The following is a 27,114-nucleotide window of genomic DNA, read 5'->3' on the forward strand; positions in this document are numbered from 1 at the left end:
CATCATGCTCATAAAGGCGCACCTGAACTTTATAGATATGACCACATGGTTCTAGGGCATTCTGGAGCAACCTTTCTAGAAGCAATGGCCTAAATACCACACCCTTACTTTTTTATTAAAGGTAAAGGTAAAAGGACTCCTGACCATTAGGTCCAGTCATGACCGACTCTGGGGTTACAACGCTCATCTCGCTTTATTGGCCAAGGGAGCCGGCATAAAGCTTCCGGGTCATGTGGCCAGCATGACCAAGCCGCTTCTGGTGAACCAGAGCAGCGCACGGAAACACCATTTACCTTCCCACCGGAGTGGTACCTATTTATCTACTTGCACTTTGACATGCTTTCGAACTGCTAGGTTGGCAGGAGCTGGGACCGAACAATGGGAGCTCTCCCCATCGCGGGGATTCGAACCGCCGACCTTCTGATCGGCAAGTCCTAGGCTCTGTGGTTTAACCCACAGTGCCACCCACGTCCCTTTTTTATTTTATACTTTTTTATTACAAAACTTCATTTCCACACTACCTCACAATCCCTACAGACCACCAAGATCAACGCAACCATTGGGCAAAATGAGGCAACTGTCTCAGGCAGTAGATAACGGCGGGTCATGTCAGTCCTGTGGCCGTTCCTCTTGAGGACCAGCCATGATCATCAACTGAAGGATACTGCTGTGTGGGTCTATACAACTTACCTTGCGCTTGCCTCCTAAGCTACCCTGCTGCCCCTCAGGTGCACCGGTGAATGATATCCTATCATCGGTGTTGAAGAAAGATATAACCATCAGCCCAGTCAATATCTGTACAGTGGTACCTCGAGTTAAGTACTTAATTCGTTCCGGAGGTCCATACTTAACCTGAAACTGTTCTTAACCTGAAGCACCACTTTAGCTAATGGGGCCTCCTGCTGCCGCCGCGCCACCAGAGCACAATTTCTGTTCTCATCCTGAAGCAAAGTTCTTAACCTGAAGCGCTACTTCTGGGTTAGCGGAGTCTGTAACCTGAATCGTATGTAACCTGAAGCGTATGTAACCCGAGGTGCCACTGTATACAGAATGGGGCAAGGGAGGTTGCCATCCTACCCTTAGCCTCAGCAGCAAAATGACTTGGGTCGGCTCTGCAGATCACTTTGGGGCACCACGTTGCATGATACGGGAATAAGAGCTGACAAGTAATCATCACCAGGGGACAGAAGAGGTGGAGATTTAGCGGAAAAGATAGTGAGTAACAGCTATAAAGAGGAAGGAAATTAGAAAAGGCAGCCTCACAGTGATACACAAAAGAGGGTAAGAAACAGAACTCCAACTGCATGGGGGCAGGAGTGGGGAACAGCAAGAAAAAATGGTTACACTTTCAAAAGGAGATTCACATATTAATGTAATATATTTGGCATTGCCAGCGCCACATAGCCTGGAAATGGTGCATGCATTTGGAGTGATGCACACAGCAAAGATACCGAAGCATTACTCCACACTCACAGGAAGGGCGTTTTATGGGCAAAATGCAAATGGACTGCAAGTGATTAAAGGAAGATTCTCTCTCTCTTCTGGCTCCATCCTTTCACACTTTCCACTCCATTCCTATGGCCTGGCCTGCCTCTCAGCATATGGGCATCCTCATCTTTATAGATTTAATTAGCAACTGAAGCACATTACACATCACATTGTGTAACAGAAAAAGAAGCAGAAAATTGGTTTAAAAGTGTGTGAAAGAAAGTAATAGAAGTGGAAAGAAATTGCAATTGAGTAGATTGGAAGTTCATCACAAGGGTGGGGTGAGGGATGGTGGTGGGAAAATGAAGTATTTGTGGGATTGAGTATGGGTATGTATGAATATTTTTAAGGACTGTATGAAATGTATGTTTGTATATTCGTAACATGTATGTATTAATGTTGAATTATTTTAATAATAAAAATTAAAAATTAAATAATAATAATAATTAGCAACTGAAGACCTTGCTCTCTCCCCCCCCCCAACCTTTTCCTCCATGGTCCCTTTATCCTCCACCCCTTTGAAATATACTCCTCTTCTTCAGTTATTCTTTCAATGGTGAGCCCACAGAGCATCTGCTTTGCATGCAGAGGGTTTCTGTTTTCCACCCCCAACATCTCTATGTAGGGCTGGGAATGTCCCCTACCTGGAACTTTGGAGTCAAGGTAGATAATACTGAGTCTGATGATAAACTGATGGTGTGACCCAGTACGGTGGTACCTTGGGTTACAGACGCTTCAGGTTACAGACTCCACTAACCCAGAAATAGTACCTCAGGTTAAGAACTTTGCTTCAGGATGAGAACAGAAATCGCATGGCGGCAGCAGGAGGCCCCATTAGCTAAAGTGGTACCTCAGCTTAAGAAGAAGAAGAAGAATTTAGATTTGATATCCCGCCTTTCACTTCCCTTCAGGAGTCTCAAAGCGGCTAACATTCTCCTTTCCCTTCCTCCCCCACAACAAACACTCTGTGAGGTGAGTGGGGCTGAGAGACTTCAGAGAAGTGTGACTGACCCAAGGTCACCCAGCAGCTGCATGTGGAGGAGCAGAGACGCGAACCCGGTTCCCCAGATTACGAGACTACCCCTCTTAACCACTACACCACACTGGCTCTCTTAAGAAGAGTTTCAGGTTAAGAACAGACCTCCAGAACGAACTAAGTTCTTAACCTGAGGTACCACTGTATTAAGGCAGCTTCCTATGTTCTAAGCTCTTGCTTTTTTTTAAGTGCTGTATAAAACGGGAGAGATATTGTCTTGGACCCTGTGTCCCTTGCACGAGCAGAAGGCGCTGTAACCAGGGGAGAAGTCACTTCCACTCCCAGCCTAGCACATCGCTTCAGCCATGGAGCACCCCACACTGTCCTGAAGGGTACCCTCCCAGGAGTGGCTTTGGAGGGAAGGAAAGAGGAGCTGTAGTGGAAACAGTGGGGAGAGGGGAATTCCAGTTGTGCACGTAAAACAGAGTTCTCCGGATATAAGCCATTACTATTTTATTTTTTCATTAAAGACCGAGTACTCCCCCAGTGTGTCGTTCCAATCCAAGAATCTCCCTCTCTCTCTCTCTCTCTCTCTCTCTCTCTCACACACACACACACACACACGGTGAAAGTGTTATGACAAACACCACCAAGCTTCCCCTCATCTCATAAAAATACCCAGTCACTGATTGACTCTTTAAAAATATATATTTCTTAATTCAAAGGCTGCACGACACACCTCTCTCTAATGCTCAGAAGTAGACAGATTAAGGGAGCAAAACCAGACCATCATGACAATCCCCATGGTTGGCTTCATTTCATTTTTAAAGTGTCAAGCAAGACAACACCTTGAACAATTAATGTGTGGACAGCATTAGGACGCCGCTTGTGCAGAATCTTCTCCCTATCCAGCAGCGCAATCTCCCTTGCTGAAGACCTAAGAATGAATGAAAGGGGTAGTTTTGCCAATAAGTATTCTACCAGCCACTGAAACCAAAGCAGCAGAAGAGCTGTGTTGTTTTCAAACTGGGAAGTACATTATCCCTTCTTGGCGATGCAACATTTTCCATCAGTTACATGTAGCAAGGGATACACAGTTATTTCCTACCAAATACAGATAGGATACTCCACCAGAAGTACCGTATTTTTCCATGTATAACATGCCCTTGTGTATAAGACCATTTGGGGAGACTCAAATTTAAGAAAGTCCCCCCCCCACGCACTATCCATGTATGATGACCCCCGTTTTTTAACATTAGAGTAAAAAAACCTAGTCTTATACATGGAAAAGTATGGTAATTTATTTGCACTATCTGACAAGTTATGGGTAACTGAAAGATAAAAGCCTATGTTTATAACCCTCCGAACGCTCACTTCCAAAGAAATATATGTATAGAAGGAGCTGCCAGCTATTTTTGACCAGTGGGCACATATTGAAGTCTCAGGACTTAGCTATACATCTGCAAATAAAACGTTTTAAGTGTGTTGTACAGTGCATCATACAAATGTGACACTAGATGGCGATGGTGAGCTATGGTAAATTCAATATATTTTTATATGGGTCTAGATTCCACCTGAGACACGGCTGTAGCAAAGAGTTGGCAAAGCACAAAATTAGAGTTGCTGCTTCTCCAACCATGCGCTGGAGAACTCAGCGATAGGAACTCAGCTATGTCCTGCTGTCCTAACTGTGGAAATACAGGCGGTTGGGGAGTGACCAGCACTCCACTTAGCAGTGCATGCAACTGCCCCAAAAGCCAAGTAAAACAGAAGACAGAAGAGCCTTCACGTTTAAAAAAAGTTGGAATCTATAGGAGATTCAGGACCTGATGCTAAACATCAAGGGTTAGGCTACTCCATCAATGCCCCTGGCTGGCTGGAAACTTAATTTTTTACTTCAGGCCAGTTTTAATGCAATATTAGCAGCAATTTTAACTTTACTTTGCATTATGGCAGAAAAGACATTGGCAAATGTAATTTCTATTAAAAAGAGGTGGCAATACTAGCTAGCGACAGAACGAGTCAATGACATATTCCTTGACTTGTTTATCTTTTTTTCCTTGACACCCACATGGTCACCAACCTATTCCGCATCAGTTATTTTGGGAAAAGTAACCACTGGAAAGTTTTTATAGTTTATTCTTGGCTTCTCTTAACCTGGCCTACCAAGCAAGGCAGAAAGCCAATTCGAGGCAGCCACCTGAACACCAACCAGTGGCGTAGCGTGGGGGGTGCCAGGGGGGCCGGCCGCACCGGGCACAACATGGGCGGGGGGCGCGCTCGCACTAGCAGCTCTCTGCCCCTACTAAAATCCACGGGTTAGGGAGCCCGCGCTCGCTCGGCTTGGCGAGGAGGTCGCGGAAGGGGGAGAGTGAAGCCTTCTGCCGCGGGCAAAAAAAGGAGAGGAAGCCGGGCGGGCGGGCGGGCGGGCTGGCTGGCTGGCGGGGGTCTGGCTGCGCCTGCTGCTGCCGTTGCCGCTGCTGCCGGGCTTTGACAGCTTGGCGAAGCGGAGGGAGAGGAGCTTTATGGTAATTGCGGCTCTCTCTCCACTGGCCGCCTGGGTAGTGAGCCGAGCTGAGCAGGGAGTCTGGCGAGGGGGCGGGAAGAGACTTTTCCACCTCGCCTGGTCAAAAAGGAGAGCGGAGTCTCCTCAGGGCGCCCTCAGGCAGGGCAGGGCAAGGCAAGCAGAGCGAGGAGGAGAGAGAGGGGAAGGGGGGGGAAGCAGCCAGGAAACGCTGCGGTGTGGAGGAGGAATCAATTAAGGAGAGAAAGCGAAAAGCCTTGGAGAAAGGGAAAAAAGGAAAGAAAAGAGGCAGCTCCAGGAGAGCGCGGGGGAAAGAGAAGCCTCGCTGCTGCTGCTTGGGAGAGTAAATTACTGTACTTGCCTTGCCCTGGGTTAGGGGGCGCAAATTAATTGCCTTGCCCCGGGTTAGGGGGCGCAAATTACTTGCCTTGCCCCGGGTGCTGATAACCCACGCTACGCCGCTGACACCAACCAATGCTTAGTTCTGAACCGTTTGCCCAATATAGTTTTTAGATGTCAACAGGCAAACAATGTTAGTGATGTTGCTTGTCATATCTCAGCCAGAGGATTCCTCATCGGAAAATGGCCTGGAGGTAGAGGCCTGAGGCCTTGACTAGATTGGGGGACAAGGACAAGCAAAAAATGCTTATTTTAAAAAAGTGTGTTTGCTTTTTGGATCCTCCAGTGTTAGACATCACCTCTCTTTTTCCCATTTCCCAGTGGAGTGAATGGCAGCCACTCATTTATGCAGGAGAAACTGAAGTTTCACTCTCATAGTCTCACCAGATTGGGAGCAAAGTCTGTTCCAGACACTTGTAAATGGGAATAGTTGCAGGGAAGAGGCCTCAACCCTCCTCCCTGAAATCCAAGTTGACCTAAGACACACAGGCAACCCTCTTAATAGTCATTTTTGTTCAGTTTTCATATAATCTGGCTCTGGTCCACACCACACATTTAAAGCACTCTTATACCATTTTTAAACAACCATGGAGAACCCTGGGAACTGTAGGTTGTTAAGGATGCCGGAAACTGTAGCTCTCTGTAAAGTCAGCACCCTTAACAAACTACAGTTCCCAGAATTCTTTGAGGGAAGCACCACTGTTTAAAGTGGTACAAGTGTGTTTTAAACATATGGCATAGACGTGACCAATTTATCTCAAGATTGGAACAGATGTTAAAAACTGAAGGGAAGCTTTGCTGGGGGAACTGATGGCAATACAAAATCATCAGACTTTCAGACATTAGCTCCCTGATCCAGCAAGAGATTTCTGCTTGCATGAAAACACACATCTGCTTGTAGTTAATACATACATCCAGATGTTTATCAGCATCCAATGTGACCACTGTGTACATCTTTGAATGACAATGCCTATATCCATCAAGGACCACAATCTGTTGTTAAGGGGCTAACAAAGGTAGCTCAGAGCCATAAACTATATCCTTGTATGGAACCTGGGAGAAAAACATATTAGTAATTTCACAACCAGTGTTTTTATCCTGCTGTATAGGTTCAAACAACCATACCCAGGTAACTCTTGTCACTTGCAGATGCTTAAAAAAAAGAAGCACTTGCCCTTGAACATCTGTAAATAAAATTATCTACCTGAAAATATATTCATAAAATGCACAATACAGAATAATTGCTACAAGTAGAGGAAAGAAATTCAATATTCCAGAAAATTAACTGTGTAGAAATTAAAATGACGATTTGCTACCTGAAATCAATTCTGTAACCTCTCGCAAACTGAAAAGGATAAAATAAGGAACTGTAATATGCTAAAGTCAGCAAATGCATATTTATTATTATGCCAGAGAAATACAATCTTGCAGTAAGAGAGAGGACAAATTACACATTCTGCTCTCTGTGTTAACAGCAACTATCCATTAACAGTGTAATATTATACACAGAAATAGAGGAGACTGAAAAAAAGAGGGGAAAAAGATGTGCTAAAATGAAAAGAAGCAATCTGATAATTATTCTTAATACCAACCTCAATGGTTTTCTATTTTTATTTGTTGTAGACTAAAGCAACATATACTGAAAACATATGGAACCAATGCAAATGCCATCACTCTAGAAATCACATTTCCACAATATTTGCAACACAAAACGGATAGGCAATTTTACCTTGGCAAGCTTAGCCAGGGTCCAAAACATAAACAGGATGACATCACATTTGCAGAACATTGGACAAACAGCTGTTTCCTTGTGCCATCTTTTGCCTCCTCCCATCCATGTCCATTTAACCACTACCAAAATAGGCATATTTCCCCCCAGTTTAAGAGTGTAGAAATTTTGGGGGGGGGGCATCTAAAAACATTTAAAAACATTACATACCCTCATGGTATCTCTCAGCTACCAAATGCCTGAGCAAACAGGAATGTCTTCAGAATTCTCCTTAAAGCCATTTGTGAGGGAAGGCATATTACAAACAGGGAGCTGCCAGCGAGAAGGCCCTGTCATAAGTCAATACCAACTGGGCAGCATTATACCACAACCACCCCCTTCTTGCTCAATTTTCTCTTTGTGCTTTGCCCTTCCTGGTGGTGCTTGGTTGCAAAACACACATGCACATACCTGAAGGTGGGGCCTCTGTCCTGTCCATGGTGTCTTACATGCCTCAGTCACACCCACACCTGTATTACCGCAATTCACTCTACATAGGACTCACTTTGAAGAGTCTCTAGGAATGTGAGTTGGTCCATAACACAGCAAGGAGACTGGTAGCAGTAGGTGCTCCTTTATGGGAGCATAGCACACCCATTCTACAAAAGCAGCAGTGGCTGCTGATTCATTTCCAAAATCCTGGTGATCAACTTTTAATGTCTTAAATGGCTTGGGTCTATTATACCTAAGGGATTCTCTCTCTGTGTGTGCGTTCCTATAGCAGCCCACCTGTTCCTACCTATTCCCCAAGATCTGCTGCAGAACTTATTTTCCGAGCTGCAATAGTGCAACTACCTGGGACACAGAGGGTCTTCTCTGTGGCAATGCTAAAATTGCGGCGCTCCTTGCACTTAAGGAAGCCCATTAGGATCCCTCTCCCTTGGCCTTCCAACACCTACACATGATGATGATGATTCTGACTTGACAGGTTTAATAAGCAGGTGAACCCCTTCTTTTATGCTCTGCATCCACCTTGGCTTCTGCTTTCTTGTTAATTTGCATTTGGTTTTATGGTCCTAAAATTGCAAACTGTCCTGAACAATGGCATACGGTGTATTTCCCCCAGCTCCACTGCATACATGAATCAACCTCCTGCATTAAACCGGGCATATGAGCCCCACTTTTGCTTCAGCCAAGTTCCTATAGCAAGAGAATTCCCAGAAACATTCTAATGGCAGAGGGTCACTTACAGGATTCTGGCAACCAACGTAGCTGTTTGGGGGGAAGCAGAAGGTTGGGGTGGGGGCTTCCTCTAGCAAAACAGTCATAGAGACATATGCAGTTGGCAGCAACTGGGGAAGTCAAGATGCAGAGCTCCTGTGGAGGCAGAGCTGCTGACCTAGGTCAATTTCATTATATAATACAGCTGAAACAGAACAGATTTTTTCCATCACTTATTTACACTGCAGCCCACATTTTAAAAATTATCATTATTCTGTATCTTGGAAACCTGTAGTAGTTATGACATGCAAAGCGGAGGCTTTAAAGCAGATCGTTAAAAAAAGAAAAAGAACCTGCCGTCAGAAAGCTTCAATCCAAAAAAGGCCTGCAATCCCAAATGCTTCCTAAATTTCTTGATCTGAAATCTGCCAGCCAATCTTCAAAGCATTTTGCAGTTCTCGGCTGCCCTAATGTCAGTAAAGATTCTGAAAATGAGCTTTTTGTTCTATTTATAACCTGCATCCAGGCAAAAACAAGATCCAACTTACCACCACATCAGAAGTAGGTGCATGAAGAATAATGAGAACAGCTTACATTTTCCACAAGCTACAAATAGCTTTGGCTGGGATAATCTACAGTACAATCTAAGAAGGAAACTAAGCAAATGAGTGGCTGGGTGGGGGCTGTGACATATATGCACACACTGCGAAATCTACCTTCCAGTCACATGTTCAGGTAAATATGAATAATCTTGGCTTTTGCTCCAGCTCAAGGCACAGCAACAACAACAAGCTAAGGTTGAGTTATATGCTGATTTTTGGTTCAAAGGTCCCCATATTAATACAAAACACAACCTGACAGACCCGGTGACAGCAGGCTAGTATAAAGGTAAAAACTAAAGAGTAAAGGACCCCTGGATGGTTAAGTCCAATCAAAGGTGACTATGGAGTGCGGCGCTCATCTTGCTTTCAGGCCGAGGGAGAAGGCGTTTGTCCACAGACAGCTTTCCGGGTCATGTGGCCAGCATGACTAAACCACTTCTGGTGCAACAGAATACTGGGACAAGTGCCAGAGTGCACAGAAACGCTGTTTACCTTCCTGCCACAGCAGTACCTATTTATCTACTTGCACTGGTGTGCTTTCAAACTGCTAGGTCGGCAGAAGCTGGGACGGAGCAATGGGAGCTCACCACTGTCGAGCGAATTCGAACCGCCAACTTTCTGATCGGCAAGCCCAAGAGGCTCAGTGATATGATAGCCATGTTCAAATATATAAGGGGTGATATGATAGCCATGTTCAAATATATAAATATACAAGGGGTGATATGATAGCCATGTTCAAATATATAAAAGGATGTCACATAGAGGTGGGAGAAAGGTTGTTTTCTGCTGCTCCAGAGAAGCGGACACGGAGTAATGGATCCAAACTACAAGAAAGAAGATTCCACCTAAACATTAGGAAGAACTTCCTGACAGTAAGAGCTGTTCGACAGTGGAATTTGCTGCCAAGGAGTGTGGTGGAGTCTCCTTCTTTGGAGGTCTTTAAGCAGAGGCTTAACAACCATATGTCAGGAGTGCTCTGATGGTGTTTCCTGCTTGGCAGGGGGTTGGACTCGATGGCCCTTGTGGTCTCTTCCAACTCTTCTATGATTCTATGATTCAGTGGTTTAGACTTCAGCACCACAGTGTAGGCATGCAAGACAGGACACAGGAAACTCACAGCTCTGTCCTCAAGCACATCAGCCCCTTTCCTTGCTCCAAGCACCTGTCACCTGAGGCAGCTGCCGCACATTGCCAAATGGTAGAGCCGGTCCTATGTAAGCAGTGAAAGAGAAAAGCACCTCATCCAGGAGATATAAAGTGAACCAGGTTTGACATTACGGCAGCTACTTTGATGCCCGTTGCTGTGCTTCTTCTATGGATTATTTTAGTCTATTTAAATGAGTAGGGATCGCACAGGAGATTGACAGTGTCCATGTGAACTGAGAATCATCAAGTAGTACACTGTCACTCACATACAAAAAGCCTCTGGCGGTAAGCACTCTTCAAAAAGCAAAGGTAAACCATCCTCTGGAATTTTTTCCCCCAGCAGAAGCCATCACTTTTGATTGCATGGAAGTGAACGGTTCCAAGAAGTGAATGATTAAGACAAGTTTTGCTTTTAGTCCCATTTCACTAGATGAGTCAGTAACTGGTCACATTCTTCAAGTATTTATATTAGTTCATTTTCCCAGAAGGGGGAGGTGGGGGGAAGAAGAGTCACAAAGATGTATAAATTTGACAGCTAAGTGGGTGCATTTAGCATGTGTGAGGCTCATACCGTGGAACGGCCAACTAAGAAGTCTGCTTTGAAGTTAGCATTAAAGATATAAGTGAGGGGCATCCTATCAGAACCTTCCCCCCTCAGCTATTTGCTTTGGTTTATTTAACAGCTACACCAATTTCTCTCCCTACTTCCACTTCCACTTCTGCATAGGGTTAAGGACACAAGAAAAACAACAGCTCATCCTGTCCATCATCCCATTTATTGGGCTGGTATTCTGTCTTGCAAACTGAAAGTTGCCGGGCTGGTAAAGAACAACTCTAGCTGTGGTAAGCAAGCTTGCAGAAAGACCTCAAGCTGCACACCCACCCAGGTTTTGCACAGTAAGAACTTAGCAATACCTAGAATTTGGTGCCTAAATTTGCTTGCTTTCATCTTTCCTCTCCATCCCCTTTTCCTTTTGTGCCATATCTTTTTAAGATCACAAGCCTGAGGCGGGGACTGTGTTGTTGCATTAGTTTGTAAGTAGCTCTGAAAGCCTTTCTGGTTCAAGAGCAGGGAGTAAATGCTCTGGATAAAATAAATAAAGGCAACAAGCCATCCATGCAGCATTTCGCTCCCCCCACCCTGTGGCTAAGATCTATTCTTTTCCATGAATGTGTCTAATTCCCCATTTAAAATCATCGAAGTCAGTGCCTGTCACCACAACGTCTGGCAGCCAATTCTATAGACTAATTCTATGTTGTGGATAAATACTTTCCTTTTGCCTCTCCCATCAATCAAATTCAGTGGGATACCCTAGTCTGGTGAGTGGGTGGATTCTCCTTATTCCCAGCACTCAGTTTATATGACCTTATTTCATGTTCTCCCTTAACGATTTGTTTTTATTTTTGCTGGGGAGTCCAAAATGCTGTGGCCTTTCCATGTAGGGAGGCTGTTCTAACTCCTTGCTCTCTTTTAATTAATTCATTGTTGTTTTTACATTTCATTTGATTAGCAGAACCAAAGCACACAAAAGCTAAAGCTACCTATAAAAGCATTATGTAATATAAAGAACATTTACAGTAAGCAGAATATCACATTCAAATGCATTTGAAGATTTTCCAAATGCCATCAGTTTGAGTCTCCCACAATTACACCAGTCATACCTGTTTTGTAGTTATCTCCTTGTGTTTCCAGTGATGAGCATATAAGGCAGTCTAGCAACCACTAAGCACATTTAATATTACCTTGTGTTTCTTTCTGGGGGCTAAGGCTAAGTTACAACTAAGTTAACAAATAAGAGGATCCATGGACACATTAAAATTAGTATAGGACAACAATGCTTGGACAAATATTTTCCAAAATACCTGAATTCTGTAACACGTCCACTACATAGGAAAGAAATATGCTCCCATTTATCATTTTTTGTTGAGTTAATTTTTTGTTTCACTTACGCCAATATTTTTTTTGAGGTGTAGAAACCAAAACTGTACATATGGCTACCAATGTCGCAACACCACCAATTTACAGAAAGGCATTGTGATCCTGGTCGTTTTCTTTTCTAATACTTATTAATGAATTTAAAATATTAATGACTCATCCTTCATTCTAAACCGATACTAGGGCACGGTACAGAAAAATAAAACAAACCAGCCACATCATGCAACAAGCAATAAACCAAAGAATGTGCCATCCAAAATAAATAAAAGGCAACTGAAAACAACAGAGTGAGGTGCTACCACAAGGAAGGCTCTACCTCATGTCATCAAAGAATGAGCTTTACCTACCTGTGTAGCATGGAGAAAACCTCCTATAAAGATTTCAAGAAGTGGGCTTACTTCTATGGAGATGTGCTCCTTCAGCTATTTGCATACCAAACATCCCTAGAAGAATTTTCCTTTTCCACATACCTCCTCACATTGCACCAAAGTTTTCAGTGAGCTGTCCACCACAACCCCAAGATCCAATATCTGATAAGTTGCTCTCAGTTTTAACTCCAAAAGCTTTTATGGGATGGTAGGGGATCTTGTCATTTTATATTTACTTAACAGGTCCCAAACACAAGCTGCAATGATGTTAAATGCCGCCCAATTAACCATTTTGGATGTGTTACTTTGGAGCTCCTTGCAGTCCATTTGGGTTTAATTTTAAGCATTGTGAAACCTTACCGCTCAACCCTTATTCTATAATTTTTATTGATTTTCTTTTCTTGTAACAAATATCCAATATCATTACAAAACATTCATTTTCCAATTTCCCCCCTCCCTGTTGACTTCCCTCAGCTTCCATTTCTGGTTTATTACATCAAATGATACATTCAGCTGTTTGTATATGATACAAACTGCCAACATCCATTTTTTTGTTTTGTTTCTGCAAATATATTGTAAAGCCTTCCCAATCTTTTTCAAAATCACTATTGTCCTTTTCACACAGTTTGTCCATTAACTTTGCTAACTCTACATAGTTCATCAACTTTTCTTGCTATTCTTCTTTTGATGGTACTTCTCCAGTCTTCCAGTTTTGTGCTATTAAAATTCTTGCCTCTGTTGTAACATACATAAATAATGTCTGGTTTTTTTCCAGCAACTCTTGTATTCTATATTATTTATGTATTACAAAAATAGCACTGGTCTTAAGGCAGATCCTTACAGGTCCCACTTCTCTCTATTAGGAGAACTGACAATTTACTCTTTCAGTTGTTTCATTTTTTAATCCATTAGATTACTTAAATTCTTATTCCATAGCTGCTAAATTTATTCACCAGAGAAGGCCTTTGACAAAAGCTTTTTGGAAGTGTTGAGACTCATGACTTAAAAGCTTTGTGAAACAGGATTTCCCTTTGCAGAAGCCATGTTGATTCCAAGGCATTCAATGAAACTGATCATCAGCAGCTAACGGAAGTACTTCTCCAGTCGATTTTTTTGTAATCACTACCATAAAATGTAATGATAAGTACTAGCTTAGATTACTTCAAAAATAATTTAACAAATTCATGGAGCACAGGTTTATCAACAGCCATTGATCCTGACTAGAAGCTTGCAGCCAAAGAATTAGCCACTGACTTTACATCGGTATGTATTGTTGAAGATAATTCTTTCAACAGCCGTATTTCCAGGCTTTCTTCCTCTTCCTTTTCCTATCTTCTGGAAACTGCTCTGCATCCTCATGCTGCCTCATAAAGCTCCTCTTGTTCCAAGGATCCATTTGAAGCTTTAATTCCAGTCAGACAACTTTCCCTTTCCTTAAGGAGGACTTTAAGGTCCATAAATAGCAACACCCTAGAGGTCCCGAGTCCTAAGGAAGTTAGATTAGCCTCAACCAGAGCCAGGGCTTTTTCAACAGTGGCTCCAGCCTCGTGGAACACTCTGTCTCATGAGACCAGGGCCCTGCAGGATCTGATTTCTTTCCGCAGGGCCTGTAAGACAGAGTTGTTTTGCCTGGCCTTTGGCTTGGAGTCAATTTGATTCCCTCCCCCTCTTTCTTTTTTCCTTTCTCCTCCTGTGATGAGGCTGCATTTTAATGTTTTAATGTTGTATTTTAATCTTGTTTTTAAGTTGTATTCATTCAACTTGTTTTTATTATTGGTTGTTAGCCGCCCTGAGCCCAGCCTTGCCTGGGGAGGACGGGGTATAAATAAAATTTATTATTATTTCCTCATGAAGATGGACTGCAAACATTCTGACAGCTTTGCTTACTGAGTAACTAGAATGTTCAGGAACATACCGTACCATCCCACAAGCTCAGCTAATCACTCTCAGGGGCTTCACAAGCATAAGTATAATACAATATAGACAGCCAAGTGCAGCCTTCCTTCCCCAGAATGGTGCCCGTCAAATGTTTGGGCTACAACAGCTCAGGATATTTAACAGAAGCTACGGTAGATATGGTCTGATGACTCTCTTTTGTTTTTAAGCCTTGAATTGCAGCATCATGGTTGTGGCTGTGCTTGTGTTATTAATATAAACCAATGACAGGATACAGCAGCCCTAGAGATACGTTGAATTCCAACTCCTATCAGACACAGTCTGTAGTCAAGCAGCCTCTGGAGGGTATCAGGTCAGGGAAGGTTGGCCAAGAGGACTTTTGCCTTCAAGTACCAGATTCTGATGCTCAAATACCAAGCAAAAAAAATCATCATCAAAACTATGCTTTGAGCTTCCCAAAGGCAAAGGCATTAGTGGCCTGTTAAAAATCAGAATGCAGGACTAGCAAGAACTTGGTGGATTCTGCAAGCCAACTGTTTCTTTTGTTAAAAAATCAAAACAAACCCAGGCATGAGAGAGAATAAAAAAATATAACTATGACAATTATGTAGGTTTAGACTATTTTTTTATTTTTAACAAAAATCATCTAGATGCTCTTCTCCTGGCACTTTTCCCTATTTTGCTTCACTATTCTGTGTCAGATTTTTACTTTCTGGTGTTAAACTTGGAAACAAAATGAACCCAGGAAAATCAGGAAAGGCAAGAGAAAGTCTGTATCCACAAGACAGATCATGGCTGTATCTTTCTTTTTAATCATCTGTTCCAGTATAGGGAGAACCAGAGGAGCTTCTTTGCATATATATATATATATATATATATATATATATATGAACATAGATCCCAAAGTGATTGAGTAAAATACCAAAGGATGACTTTCTTTCAAAACATGCTTCGTGTCACACCTTCCATTTTAAAATGGTCACATTTTAGTTTTGGTTTACCCAAAAGCAGACAAGACTACAGTATTTGAAATCACGCCACTTACTACATCTGCGGCAGTTATCACAAGCACTTGAACTCACACTATGAAAACAAAAGGCATATAAGGCATGGGTTAATTTCTGTACAGAATATCACTAGTGCTGAAGCTGATGGCTTGGTTGAACAGACAAAAACTCTCAGTGACAGTAAATTTGCAACACAGTGTCAGCATGACACTTTAATAAATCGTTGGCAGGTTGCCACATATGTTCCTCAAACAAATAACAGCTTGCCTTCTATTCCTCTGCATCAGAATATGGATAATACTGGACTGATAGTAACCATCCTTATGCCAGACAAGGAAACAGAAGTCCCAGTGGACCTGCTGACATGCAAATACAGTGGTGCCTCGCAAGACGAAATTAATTCGTTCCGCGAGTTTTTTCGTCTTGCGGTTTTTTTCGTCTTGCGAAGCACGGTGTCGGAAAAGTTTTGGAAAAGCTTCAAAAATCACCAAAGTCTTCAAAAACCTCAAAAAAGGCTACCACACCGCGTACTATGAGTTGCTCCTTGAAGTCAAGTTGCAACTGTATTAATGGTTTTAAGAAAAAGGAAACAAACTTGCAAGACGTTTCCGTCTTGCGAAGCAAGCCCATAGGGAAAATCGTCTTGCGAAGCAACTCAAAAAACCAAAAACCCTTTCGTTTTGCGAGTTTTCCGTCTTGCAAGGCATTCGTCTTGCGAGGTACCACTGTAGTGATGAACACTGTACAGTGGTACCTCTGATAAAGAACTTAATTCGTCCCAGAGGTCCGTTCTTAACCTGAAACCGTTCTTAACCTGAGGTACCACTTTAGCTACCACGTGATTTCTGTTCTCATCCTGAGGTAAAGTTCTTAACCCGAGGTACTACTTCCAGGTTAGCAGAGTCTGTAACCTGAAGCGTTTGTAACCTGAGGTACCACTGTACTGAGTAAGCTACAAGGCCTACCTTTTTCCATCATCATGCTAAACAGGAGTCAACATTTCGCTCTTGCCATAACAACTATATCACCACTCTCAGGTGAGCATGACAAGCAAAGAACCCTTACACCCAACGTTACAGTTGCTGGGGCAGGTTCATTCCAAACACTTGTGCACCAATGATCCCCATCCCTTGCCCAGCTCCAAGGATGTGAGCAGGGCTTGGGGTCGCTTGGTCGCAGGTTGCCCAGTCCACGCTACCTCGGAATGGCCAAACTTGCAAGCGGGGCCGGCCCACCCATGGGGTAAGGTAAGGTGACTGCCTCGGGCAGCAGGATCCACAGGGGCAGCAAATCTAGATCTGCCACCTCCTCAGCAGGCCCCCCCCAGTGCCGCCTCTACAGTGGCTTATTGGCGAACAACAGGCGCTGCTGGTCTCCTCCTCCCACCCCTAAGGAGGATATGGTGGGGGCTGCCCTCTGGGGCCTCCTGAGCTCTGCACCTGCCTGCTGTGATTCAGAACAGGTCCCGTTCCCCTGCTCCACTCCATGACAGCTTTTGGTTCCCACTTCAACCATCAGCTAAGGTTGATGTGACCACCAGCAGCCCTTTCCTGGTGTAGGTTTTTCCTGCCTCCATTTGTTCCCTATGCAGAGCTTTATTCACTCCTTCTTCCTTGGTGGGGGCTGCAGAGTGCCTTTGGGGTGCAAAGATAGGGCACCCAGCATGCCTTGCCAAGTCCAAGTCATTTAACTCTCTGCTGGAAAGGCAGGTGGTGATGGGGATGAACATGAAAATCACTTTTTTTTATACTCAGCTTTCAATGCCAGTCAAAAATGGCAGGCCGCTGTTTATAAAGCGTCTACAAACGGCCACAGGGATTACTGGAAAAGCAATGAGGCTTAGCTAATGGATGTGATACCAGTGAGGGAGAGAAAAAAATATTGGCACTGCCTCCAAACTGCAGAAAAACATGATGGCAGTCATATCCTGCATATGTGCCGTCCTGCCTTCAGCCATCCACCCACAGTGGCCATCAGCAAAGTAACTAAAATTTAACAGCCTTGCAGTCAGAAGCATTTAGAAAACACATCCGTCCCATTTCTCAACCAGAATTATCCCTCACACACACACAAATAATCAGGAAGCCATTTAACAGACTCCCCTCCTTGCCTGCAAGAGATTATATACTCTTCTCTGTCCCTCTCTGTTACCAACCAGTTGCAAGCTATTGGCGCTAGTGATTCATTGAAACTTCACTGCTAAACTAGGATCTCTGCCATCATTTTACAGTCAACGCTGATTAAAGAGATTAGGCAATACTGCAAACAGAAGTCAGCCTCTCTGGTACTACTCGGGAGAACTGTGATGGCAAATTCACACATATGGGCTTTCGCATAGAGGAATCTACGACAGCTTGTTCTCGGACATTAGAAAACGAGGCACTGTTAATGGGTATCTGTTTATTATGGAAATATTGAATCATACCATGATGAAGCATTACCAAGCTCATATCTCTGCAAGCGGCTAGCAAAACAGGTTCCAGGGCAACCTAAGGTTTAAGAAACCCGGCTGCAGGTTTTGGGGCAGCCCTAGGCAAAGTATCTGAAGGTGGGCCTTCTTTTCTCTGCCAGTGGACCCTGAATGTAATGGTAGAGTTCCAAGCACCACTTGCCAGCTAAGTCTTTTTACCCTTGCAAATTTTGCACAATGCCTAGAACAGCAAGCTTGGTGGCACTATAAGAAATTAAAAGCGTAGCTAGATTCAGCCACCTGGTGCTGCTCACGAGTGCTGGGCCGAAGGGAAGGTCTTGACCACTGCTCAAGGATGTCAGGTGCAAATGCCAGGTTCCTCAAAAGCTCACCAGGGGTTCCATAATTGAAAATGTATGACAGGCAAGCTTCTGTGAAAGACAGCTTGCTCATCGCTGCTGATCTTCCATTGCAATACGTTGCCTCAGCAGAGCGTTTATTTTGCTCTAGGGCACAGACTCATTTCACACATGAGCAGCAGTAGGGGCCTGGCCAGAGAGCTATGTGAAAACTGAGAGTTACCCTAGAAAACTCTCCAGAATCCTCTGAAAAATGCAGTAGTTGTTGTATTGCAGACATGCCAGAGTTTACATGAAAATGTCTTTTTAAAAAAACAAACAAACTGAAAACTAGAAAACCATTCTTTTCAATTATTTCCCATATATGATAAATGCTCTAAACCAGGGCTGTCAAATGGGTCAATCACGATCTACCAGCCGATTGTGGGTGCCCCTGATTGATCATGATTGATCAACAACTTTGGGTGTTCCTCCCCACAAAAAGCTCAACAACTTTGGTCAATCCAATGGGTAGATCAATACCAGTTTTTTCAAGTAGGAGTAGATTGCAGTCTCTTGGGAGTTGGGCATGTGTGCTCTAAACATTCAAACATAAGGTGTACACACTAGGGTGGGGTTGGGAAAAGTTTATTTGCATCCCACATTTGAAACTTTCTAATTCTCAAATGGATGGAGGAAACTGAAAGCATTGCATCAGTTTTGTGGAACACTTAAGGGAGCCCTTTAGCAGCAAAATGAAAGAGACCAGATACCATACTTTTTCTTTTATGCATTCCTAAGAAGAAAGAGTTCTATTGCTCTCTATTTTTATAATGCAGACCCTCAAACAGTCATGAATCCTACGCTTTCTGATGCATGTATGGGGGAAGTACACATGATTTGTATGGGATAATGCATTCTAAAATAATGCACTGAGTAGCTCCACAATAGGTATGGGGAACCTGTGGTCCCCCAGATGCTGTTGGACTACAACTCCCATCAACTCTGACCCATGAGGCGCATGTCATGGGAGTTGGGTGAGGGTATCAGGTTTGGGCTTGGGTGACAAAGACTGCCATCAGAAAACACAATCTGTTTTGACAGGATTTATTTCAAAGTAAATATACTTGGAATTAGGGTGAGAGAATCAAATTCCCAGCTAGCCATGATGGTCTCAGCCTACAGCTATTGTGAAAATAATAAGAGTACTTTACATACAACGTGAACAGAATTATGAACAATAAAGTCTCAATCAAAACAGTTAATTCAAGTGCTGCCAGGATTTCTTCATTTTTTAAAAAAGCCTAGATTTACGATTGATCAGTTAGAAAGATATCTACATGCATTTTCCCCACCAGACGTAAATGTTCTCTTTAAGAACAATGTTGCTAGTGCAGTTTCAAGCATGCATAATTTACAGCATTTGAGGAAACGAAAAAAACACCTTCAAGGAGCTTTTTTTAATATAAGATATATTCTGCTGTCATAAGATGCTCGTGTGCCTTTGTAAAGTATTCAAGGCCTTTTCAAAATGAATGTTCCACATAAACATCATGCTGTCTAAATCTCCAGGACCAAGGAACAAGTACTGGATATATAATCTGGGGGGGGGGGGTTGTTTTGTTTTAAAATACAGCAGACGCTCACACTTTATTCAAACGATGTCTAGGTTTTCAAGAGATCTCAGAGGAAAAGAAAAGCCTGCTGTCTGGTCAAGGCGGCCTGTGCGCCTGTTTTCCCTCAAAACAAACCCCATATGCCCCAGCAAGACACCTACAGATGTGCCATATCCTTACCAACTCAAGGGTTGTTTCTTTTTCCTGCCAACTCAAGCTCCTGCATGACACAAATCGAGTGCCCAGACAACGCCACAAACTGAACAAAAAACAGCAGCCTCCATCCGAGTGGGACCCGCACGGCAGTTGTCCTCAAAGATGTCTCCAAGACGGCATCCGCCTTCAAAGCGCAGCACGTCCAGCTTCCCCCCGCCCTCAAAAAACGTCAAAACAAAGCATTTTTTTAAACAAGAAAAAATGGCAAGCATCCTTACCCAAAGAGGTAGGGCACGTATCTTTTCGAGCTCTCTCTCTCTCTCTCTCACACACACACACACACCCGCTCTTTCTCATCTAGACTGCTCCTTGCAAAACAGGAGAGGCAACCCGATAGGATGCGCTACGACTCGGCCACCTTTCCTGCCTCCTCACGGCCCCGGCCACCACCCGTCTTCTTTGGGCTGCGTTTTGTCTGCCGCAGGAATTCCACACACACACACACACAAAAGCGGGGCTGGGGGAGAGAAGCGCTCCTTTGCCAAAGGAAAGCCGCTTACCTCGCTCCAGGTGAGCCGCTGCTCTTCTTCAGCGAGGCTCGCGCCACATGCTGGACGGGATTCCAAGCCCCCGCCCCGTCCGGGGAGACGCTGCAGCCCCTCCTTCCTGCTGCGGCTGCTGCTCCCCACACCCCAGGGCAGCCTCTGCCGCTGCAGCAAGCCCGCCACCCAAACGCGCATACACCCAGCCGGCTATGACGCCACAAACCAGCCAGGCTCCTCCGGCGGCTCTTCAGCAGCTGCGCCGCCCCCTACAGGAGAGACGCGGCCAGCGCAGGCCGCAGGCCGAATCCGGCGCCTCGCGCGCTCCGTGCAACCCTCTACGGTAGCTCTGCCTTTGCTCACTTCTTCTTCGCACGGTTGACTTTTGAGGAACCACCCAGAGAGCCGGGTTGCAAGAGGCCACGCCTTCGATTCTTCACGACACGAGTCATCTCGGTAACTGGAGTCATACATGGGAGTCCTCGTTTTTTTAAATGCTGCATCCAGACCGGTCCAGTATGCCCAATATATTTTTACACATGTATTTTTGCATATGTTCGTGTACCGAACTCAGGTCATGAAGCAGGAAGCCGCAACGCCGTTTGTTAAAATGCATTATCATCTGTGGTCAAAAGCGCCAATTACTCAATAGTCCCTAGAAGTGGCTACAGTACAGCTACCTTGTTCTCCCTCTGAACACCGTAATAGGGAGAGAAGGAAAAGAAAATTGGATCAGTGAATCTGGGAGGGAATAGAATGTGTAAAGTGACTCACGTCTGTCACGGTTCTAAAAAGGCAGATAAGTGAAGATGGCAGGTAAAAATTTAGGCTTAAGAGACGAATTACAATCAGGCAAATTGCCAGGTCTAGATGGCATCCATGCAAGAGTTCTCAGACACACCTCCCCCCACAGATAAGAAGGTACTTCATTCAAGTCAGCACTATGCACTTCAGAGATATGGAGCACCCGGGCAGAGGCAGAATGAAAACTTTGGGGTGTGCATATGTGAAATGGGGTGTGTGTTAATAAACAAATGTACTTCCAAAAAAAGCACATTAACTGAGCATGCACCTTTGCCTTTCTCTAATGTAAGAGACCATTGCATTAAATGAAATACACACATCTGCACCTACCTTTAAAAAACCAGGCTTGCTTCCCAACATGTGGTAAGTGGGGAACTCATATTCATTTCCACATCTTAAGGTTTCATAGGGCAGATGTAAGTCAGTGAAAGTTGTTCCTGATCCCATTTAGAATTGCTCTGCTCAGCATTTTTATTTATTTTTACAAGAGAGTATTTGTGTTAAAAAGCTTGCTGAACACAATGTTCATGCACCTTATGATGAACCTTTTATCATTTTAATGTTTTCGTATGTCACCTTGGACACACATTTTTAAAATAAAGCTCATGTCACCACAAACTTGTTAGCCATCAAGGTACCAGGAATGATGTTGGAGTTCTTTGCTGAACACAGTAACTGTGTTCAAGACAGATAGTAAAAGAATTGTGATCTTCAATTCCAATACATAATGGAAGCATGCTTGCCGGAAAGGGAAAATTTAAAAAGCAACGTCAAAATGTCCTAGTTCTGAAACTATTGCCAGTGGAATAATACCAGCTGATATCTGGAATGTGCAGGCTTGCAGTTACTTCTATACTCTGTGAGGCAGAAATCAAATTGGACTATATACAGTCATAACAGTTCACATCCAAATCTTGGCAGTTTCTCTGGTGGTATTATTTCTAGGAGTCTGCATGCAAATACACATCCCCATCTGCAGAGATACAGCTAGTTCCACAGGACTTGGCTTGGTTGAGCATAATCATTATTTATTAAATTTATACACCACCCTTCATCCAAAGATCACAGGGCCATTTACAGTATAAAAACACAAAACATAGTAACAAAAATTAAAACCCCAATAACCACCACCAACACATTTAAAAGGCCATAGACTGTTTAAACAGTCAAAGGCCTTGGGTGAAGAGGAATATTTTCGCTACCCTGGGGAAAGCATTCAACAAATGGGGAGGCACTGCAGAAAAGGCCTGTTCTCGTGTTGCTACCCTTTAGACCTCTCCTGGAAGCGAGACATGCAGGGCCTCAGATGAGGATTGCAGGGTCTGGTAGGTTCATATAGGGAGAGGCTGTCCTTGACATACTGGGAGTCCTGAGTTGTTTAAGGTTTTATAGGTCAAAACCAGCACTTTGGATTGGGCTCGGAAATAAATTTGTTGTGCCAGGATTTGTATTATATGCTCAAACAGTCTTGCCCCAGTGAGCAACCTGGCTGCTGAATTCTGCACCAATTGAAGTTTCCAAACTGTTTTCAGAGGCAGCCCCTTGTAATAATGCATTGCAGCATGGTTATCACACTGGTTCCACACCTAGATATCCCTTCCTAGATCAGAATAGTTAACCTTTACGTGAACAAGCTGGCTGACAACTTCTGTATCACTGCAGAATACCAAAAAGAAAGGCTAGTACAAAAATACTTTATAATTTGGGAGACAAAACTTATCCAACCATTGAACCCCAAGAGGAAGTAATCTCAAAATGAAGCATTTCAGGTGAAGGACTCTAAAGTGCTTACGAAGATGCAATATATTTCATTTAAAATGTGATCACCACAAATGGCCAGATTTTATTTTCACTGTAGTAGTTCTAGCATTGAGCAGCTTCAGGCATTCAGTACTTAGAATACAAATAATTTCCATAGAAGTGAAACAGAGTTTAGGGAAATGCAGTAGGTAATTTCTTTATTCCAGTCTTTAATCTCAAGGTGTCAGTGCATCCAAGATTGCCCCTGCTTGCTGCTTCGTAATGGAGAGTCTTCAGTATCCCTTTCTTCCTCTGAATCTTGCTCTGTTATCCAGCTTTTAGGAAGAAACAAGTTTTATATTACAACCGTTAACACTCTAATACTACAACTACCAGTTTTATTGGTGCCTTACAAAAAGGCACAAGAGACAGAAACATTAAAAAGTTATGACCCTTAGTTTATTTTAAATTGTTATATGCCATCATTCCCAGATTTAACATAAAAATGCGATTAAAAACACGCCAAATAAAATGAACACAATGAAAGCAATAAGCTCAGCAGTAAAAAAGAAAAATTATAAATAGGGATTTCCATTGGACAACCATCATGCCACCCTCCAAAGCCACCCCAATTAAGCACACATTGTATCCCCTTTTAAGGCCATAAGGAAAGTAGGAACTAGTCTCACCAGCCTCAGAAAGTCACTGCAATTGAGGTAACTACACTATGAGGATCCCTAGCTGTTGATAATTTTACCACATATAATGAAGATGAAGAAAGCACGTGCCGATAAAAAGAGCTTAACTGGAAACGGGGATTATAGAGAGGGGAGGTATATATAATGTGTGTTGTTTCAAGCTGGTACAGTCTTAGAAAAACAGCAGCGTGTACTGGATATGTTCATTCCCGTCCCCACATATCCATCAGATAACAACAGGCTGTGGCAATATGCATTAGCTGCAGTTTTCAAACAATCTTCAAGTGAAGTGCCATATTAAAACATTCACAGTAGTCAATCCTCAAACTTATGAAAGCATAAGTTAGCATGGTGAGGTTTCCCTGCTCTAAAATGGGTCAGCTGCACAACAGATGCACTTGATAAAAGGCACACCTTGTCACTGACACTACCTGTTTTTCCAGAACTCTAAGGCTCTGAAGAGGCTTCAGTGCAGTGCGTACTCAACGAAGATATACATACCAATTCTCCGAAAAGCACTGGATTTGCCCACCAGCATCACCCCCATCTTGTCTGGATTTAACTTATATTTGTTTAACCTCACCCACTATCCCACAGTATCCAGACACTGCTGAATTTAGGGCCAAGACTACCACTCATGGAAGCTGAAATAAACAGCTGAGTGTCTTCAACCTACTGACAACACCCAGCTTCAAAACTCTGGGTTAATTTTTTATAGCATAGAGACTTGACAGACAGTGCAGATCAATTCCCATGGTGTTGAACTAGCCTCCAATTAAGACATTCCAAATGCAGTCCAATGAAATGATTTACATCATTGGATTATGAGCCCAAGCAGCCAGGCAAGAAGTTCAAGCTACTACAAGAATGTTTTGGCTTATAGTATAAAAAGTTACTAAGCGGTCAGTGTAGAGCTGCCACCTCCTAGGCAGATGACTGAGAGTAAATTGGATGCTGAGCTGACGCCAACCCTGTCTCCAAGGACATGGAGATGCCAGCACCTATGCAAAGAAATATTGCACACCCAACCCATTCAAAAGAGTCCCTGGATGCTTGCCCAGTCCCTGGACTCTGGCTGGCTTTTATGCTGAGCTGTCCCTGCCCTGCTCTTCAAAAAGAAGAAACAGGGGGCATGTTGGTTGTTGGATCAATGTCTTAACTTGAGTGTTATCATGTGTCTATACCTTTTATGTACCTGCTGCACCTTCAACCTGTGCCTTACCTATGCACCATTTTGATTCATGTGTTAAAATCTTTGGCAGATACAGAACTGGGAGTTTGTATTCTTCTTCTGGCAGCGAGGGCCAGGACATCATGCTTCTTTTATTTGTTTTAAAATATGGTTAACTTTTCCTCAATAAATTTCTGTACGTATATTTAAACCTAATATTTACCTAAACTGTCACACTAAATATCCCATGGCTTTTATTTTAACTGTTACCTTTCATGATCAGTGGAACAGTAATGCTACTGTAAATAAAACAAAGCAACACTTCCAAGCAATAACAAATTTGTAACATCATTGATATTGTTACAACACCCCCCCAATCTCCACAAGTGGTGCAATATTCCAGGGGCTGCAGGTGTGCTTACCTGGGTCTGCGTTCCCTTTTGGGACAATGAGGCACAACTGAGACTGCTTTTTTTTAATGTATGGTTTTATTTGCACATATATACAACTTGCACCTAGATGAAGGGATTGCAGAGCACTCACATCCTACGAGGGTCTGGATTCCCCCTTAAGGGCAGCACTGGATTCAAAGGTGAGCAAAAGCCATCCTCTGTGTCTCCTACAGCCTGTCGTATCCCCAGCTCACATGGAGGCTGTTGGCAGTGAGATGGAGGGGCAAAACTCCAAGGACCTCTCCAAAGCCTAGTCATTCAAAACTGAAACCTTAAACCTGGCTTTTGCCTCTGCCCAGCAACCAGCAGAGAAGGGGTCCCAATACCATTGCCTGGCAGTCTTGCCCTCTGATGGTTTTCTTGATGGGCCGTCACCAGCCTTTGCCTCCTGCTCATGGCCCATCCAGGTAGCTCTGCAGAGCTGCCTTGGCTTGTTAGCATAACTAAATCCACGGGGTTTCTGTTTTTGGCAAAGTTTAACCAAACTCTGATTAATTCCAACTTTTATGACATCCAGAAATTATGGAGAGGATCTGACACCCAGGAATTTAGGGGAATTTGGCCCCCAACAAACCCATAACAATTAAAAATCTTTCAGTTGTGTCTTATACGTAACATACTATGCTACATATTTTTAAACGTGACCACAATCTGCAGTACAATTCACCTACTCACCAATGATCTTTTGCATTCAAAAAATGAAACTAGTAATCCTTTGCAATGGCCTTCCTTCAAGCACAGTTTGGGCCCTTTCCCTTCCTGTCATAAAAGAAATTAAAGTGAGCAGCGAGCGTATTTGTTCAGCAGGCACACAAGTTGTATCAAAAATAAAATCTTCCCAAGGCAAGTTGCCACCTGATTAAAAACAATAGTAACAAACAATTTAAAAGAACACAAGAGACTACAGTAGGAAAATGTGTTTAAAAGCAACTAAGTAGGGCTCAGCAAGACCCAAATGAAACCTTGTGGAACGAAAAGGTCTTCTTCACAGCACATTGAAAGCCAGCAAGAAATGGGGTATTTCCCCTGGCGACAAGAGTTTTACAACATATTTTCTCAATCTCATCTGAATTAACGGTAGGCCAGTCTCTGAAGCCATTCTTTACCTGCAGACCCTCCAAGTGCCCCTATTTTCCAGGAACAGTCCTAGATTTACAGATGCCTTCCTGGTTTTTGATTCGATCCCAGAATGTCCCACTTTTCCTTAGGACGCCCCTATTTCCATCAGAGAAATGCTGGAGAGTATGGAGCTATGCAGTGCTTTTTTTCTTTCTTTCTTTCTTTCTTTTGGGGAAAAAGGAATGCCAGAACTCACAATGAACACCTCCCTTGTTCTCTTATAATGTCAACGGTGTCCATCTGAGAGGTGCCAGAACTAAATTCTCGTGAGTTCCCGCTCTGAAAAAAAGCCCTGCAGTTATACAACCCAAGAGCCAAGGAGATAAGTTAATTACACAACCTTCAGAAGACATTTTAAGTCGTGATGTTTTTATATAGCTGCACAGAGTGGCTGGGGCAACCCAGTTAGATAAGCGGGGTATAAATAATAAAATTATTTGTTTGTTTGTTTGTTTGTTTTTATGGACCAAGGTGTCCCTAATTTCATCGGAGAAATCTTGGAGGGTATGTACCTGGATGACACAGTCGCTCTCCAGCAGGCAAGCCCTCAGGTCCTCGCGCACCCCTGCGCACGCGCGGAAATCCTTCTCTTTCTCCTCGTAGTACTTGGGCATCGTGGCGGCCGGTTTCCGCCTGGCGCCGCTTTTCGGTGTTGTCTCTCGACCGGCGGCGCCTTCAGCAGCCCCAGCCGCTGCCCACCGCAGCCCCAGCAGCGATGGCGGCCGCCATCTTGGCCGACCCTTCTCACCTGCGCAGGGAGTTACTAAAAGGTCGTGGGGAACTACGCGTCACTTCCT

At 43.6% G+C, this 27,114-nt stretch overlaps 2 protein-coding genes across 19 annotated transcripts in view; both read right to left on the reverse strand.

Annotated features, from left to right (window-relative positions):
* Positions 1-20,527, reverse strand: part of INPP4A (inositol polyphosphate-4-phosphatase type I A) — a 100,857-nt gene extending 80,330 nt beyond the window's left edge. For 6 of the 18 annotated variants that reach the window (XM_081003402.1, XM_081003414.1, XM_081003413.1 and 3 more), the window contains exon 1: positions 20,352-20,527. The gene's annotated coding sequence lies outside the window, so the exon portion shown is untranslated. The remainder of the gene's footprint in view (positions 1-20,351) is intronic. The other 12 variants (XM_081003405.1, XM_081003404.1, XM_081003417.1 and 9 more) reach the window with 3 other exon arrangements.
* A 1,617-nt stretch (positions 20,528-22,144) lies between these two features.
* COA5 (cytochrome c oxidase assembly factor 5) lies at positions 22,145-27,079 on the reverse strand. The gene is made up of 3 exons (XM_081003432.1): positions 26,830-27,079; positions 25,874-25,957; positions 22,145-23,212 (listed from the first exon to the last, which is right to left on the reverse strand). The coding sequence occupies exons 1-3, from the start codon at positions 26,929-26,931 to the stop codon at positions 23,171-23,173; spliced, it is 228 nt and encodes a 75-aa protein (XP_080859558.1). The 5' UTR covers positions 26,932-27,079; the 3' UTR covers positions 22,145-23,170.
* Positions 27,080-27,114: the final 35 nt, after the last annotated feature.

Source organism: Podarcis pityusensis (genome assembly GCF_964106645.2).
Source record: "Podarcis pityusensis genome assembly, chromosome: 4".
NCBI classification, from domain to species: domain Eukaryota; kingdom Metazoa; phylum Chordata; class Lepidosauria; order Squamata; family Lacertidae; genus Podarcis; species Podarcis pityusensis.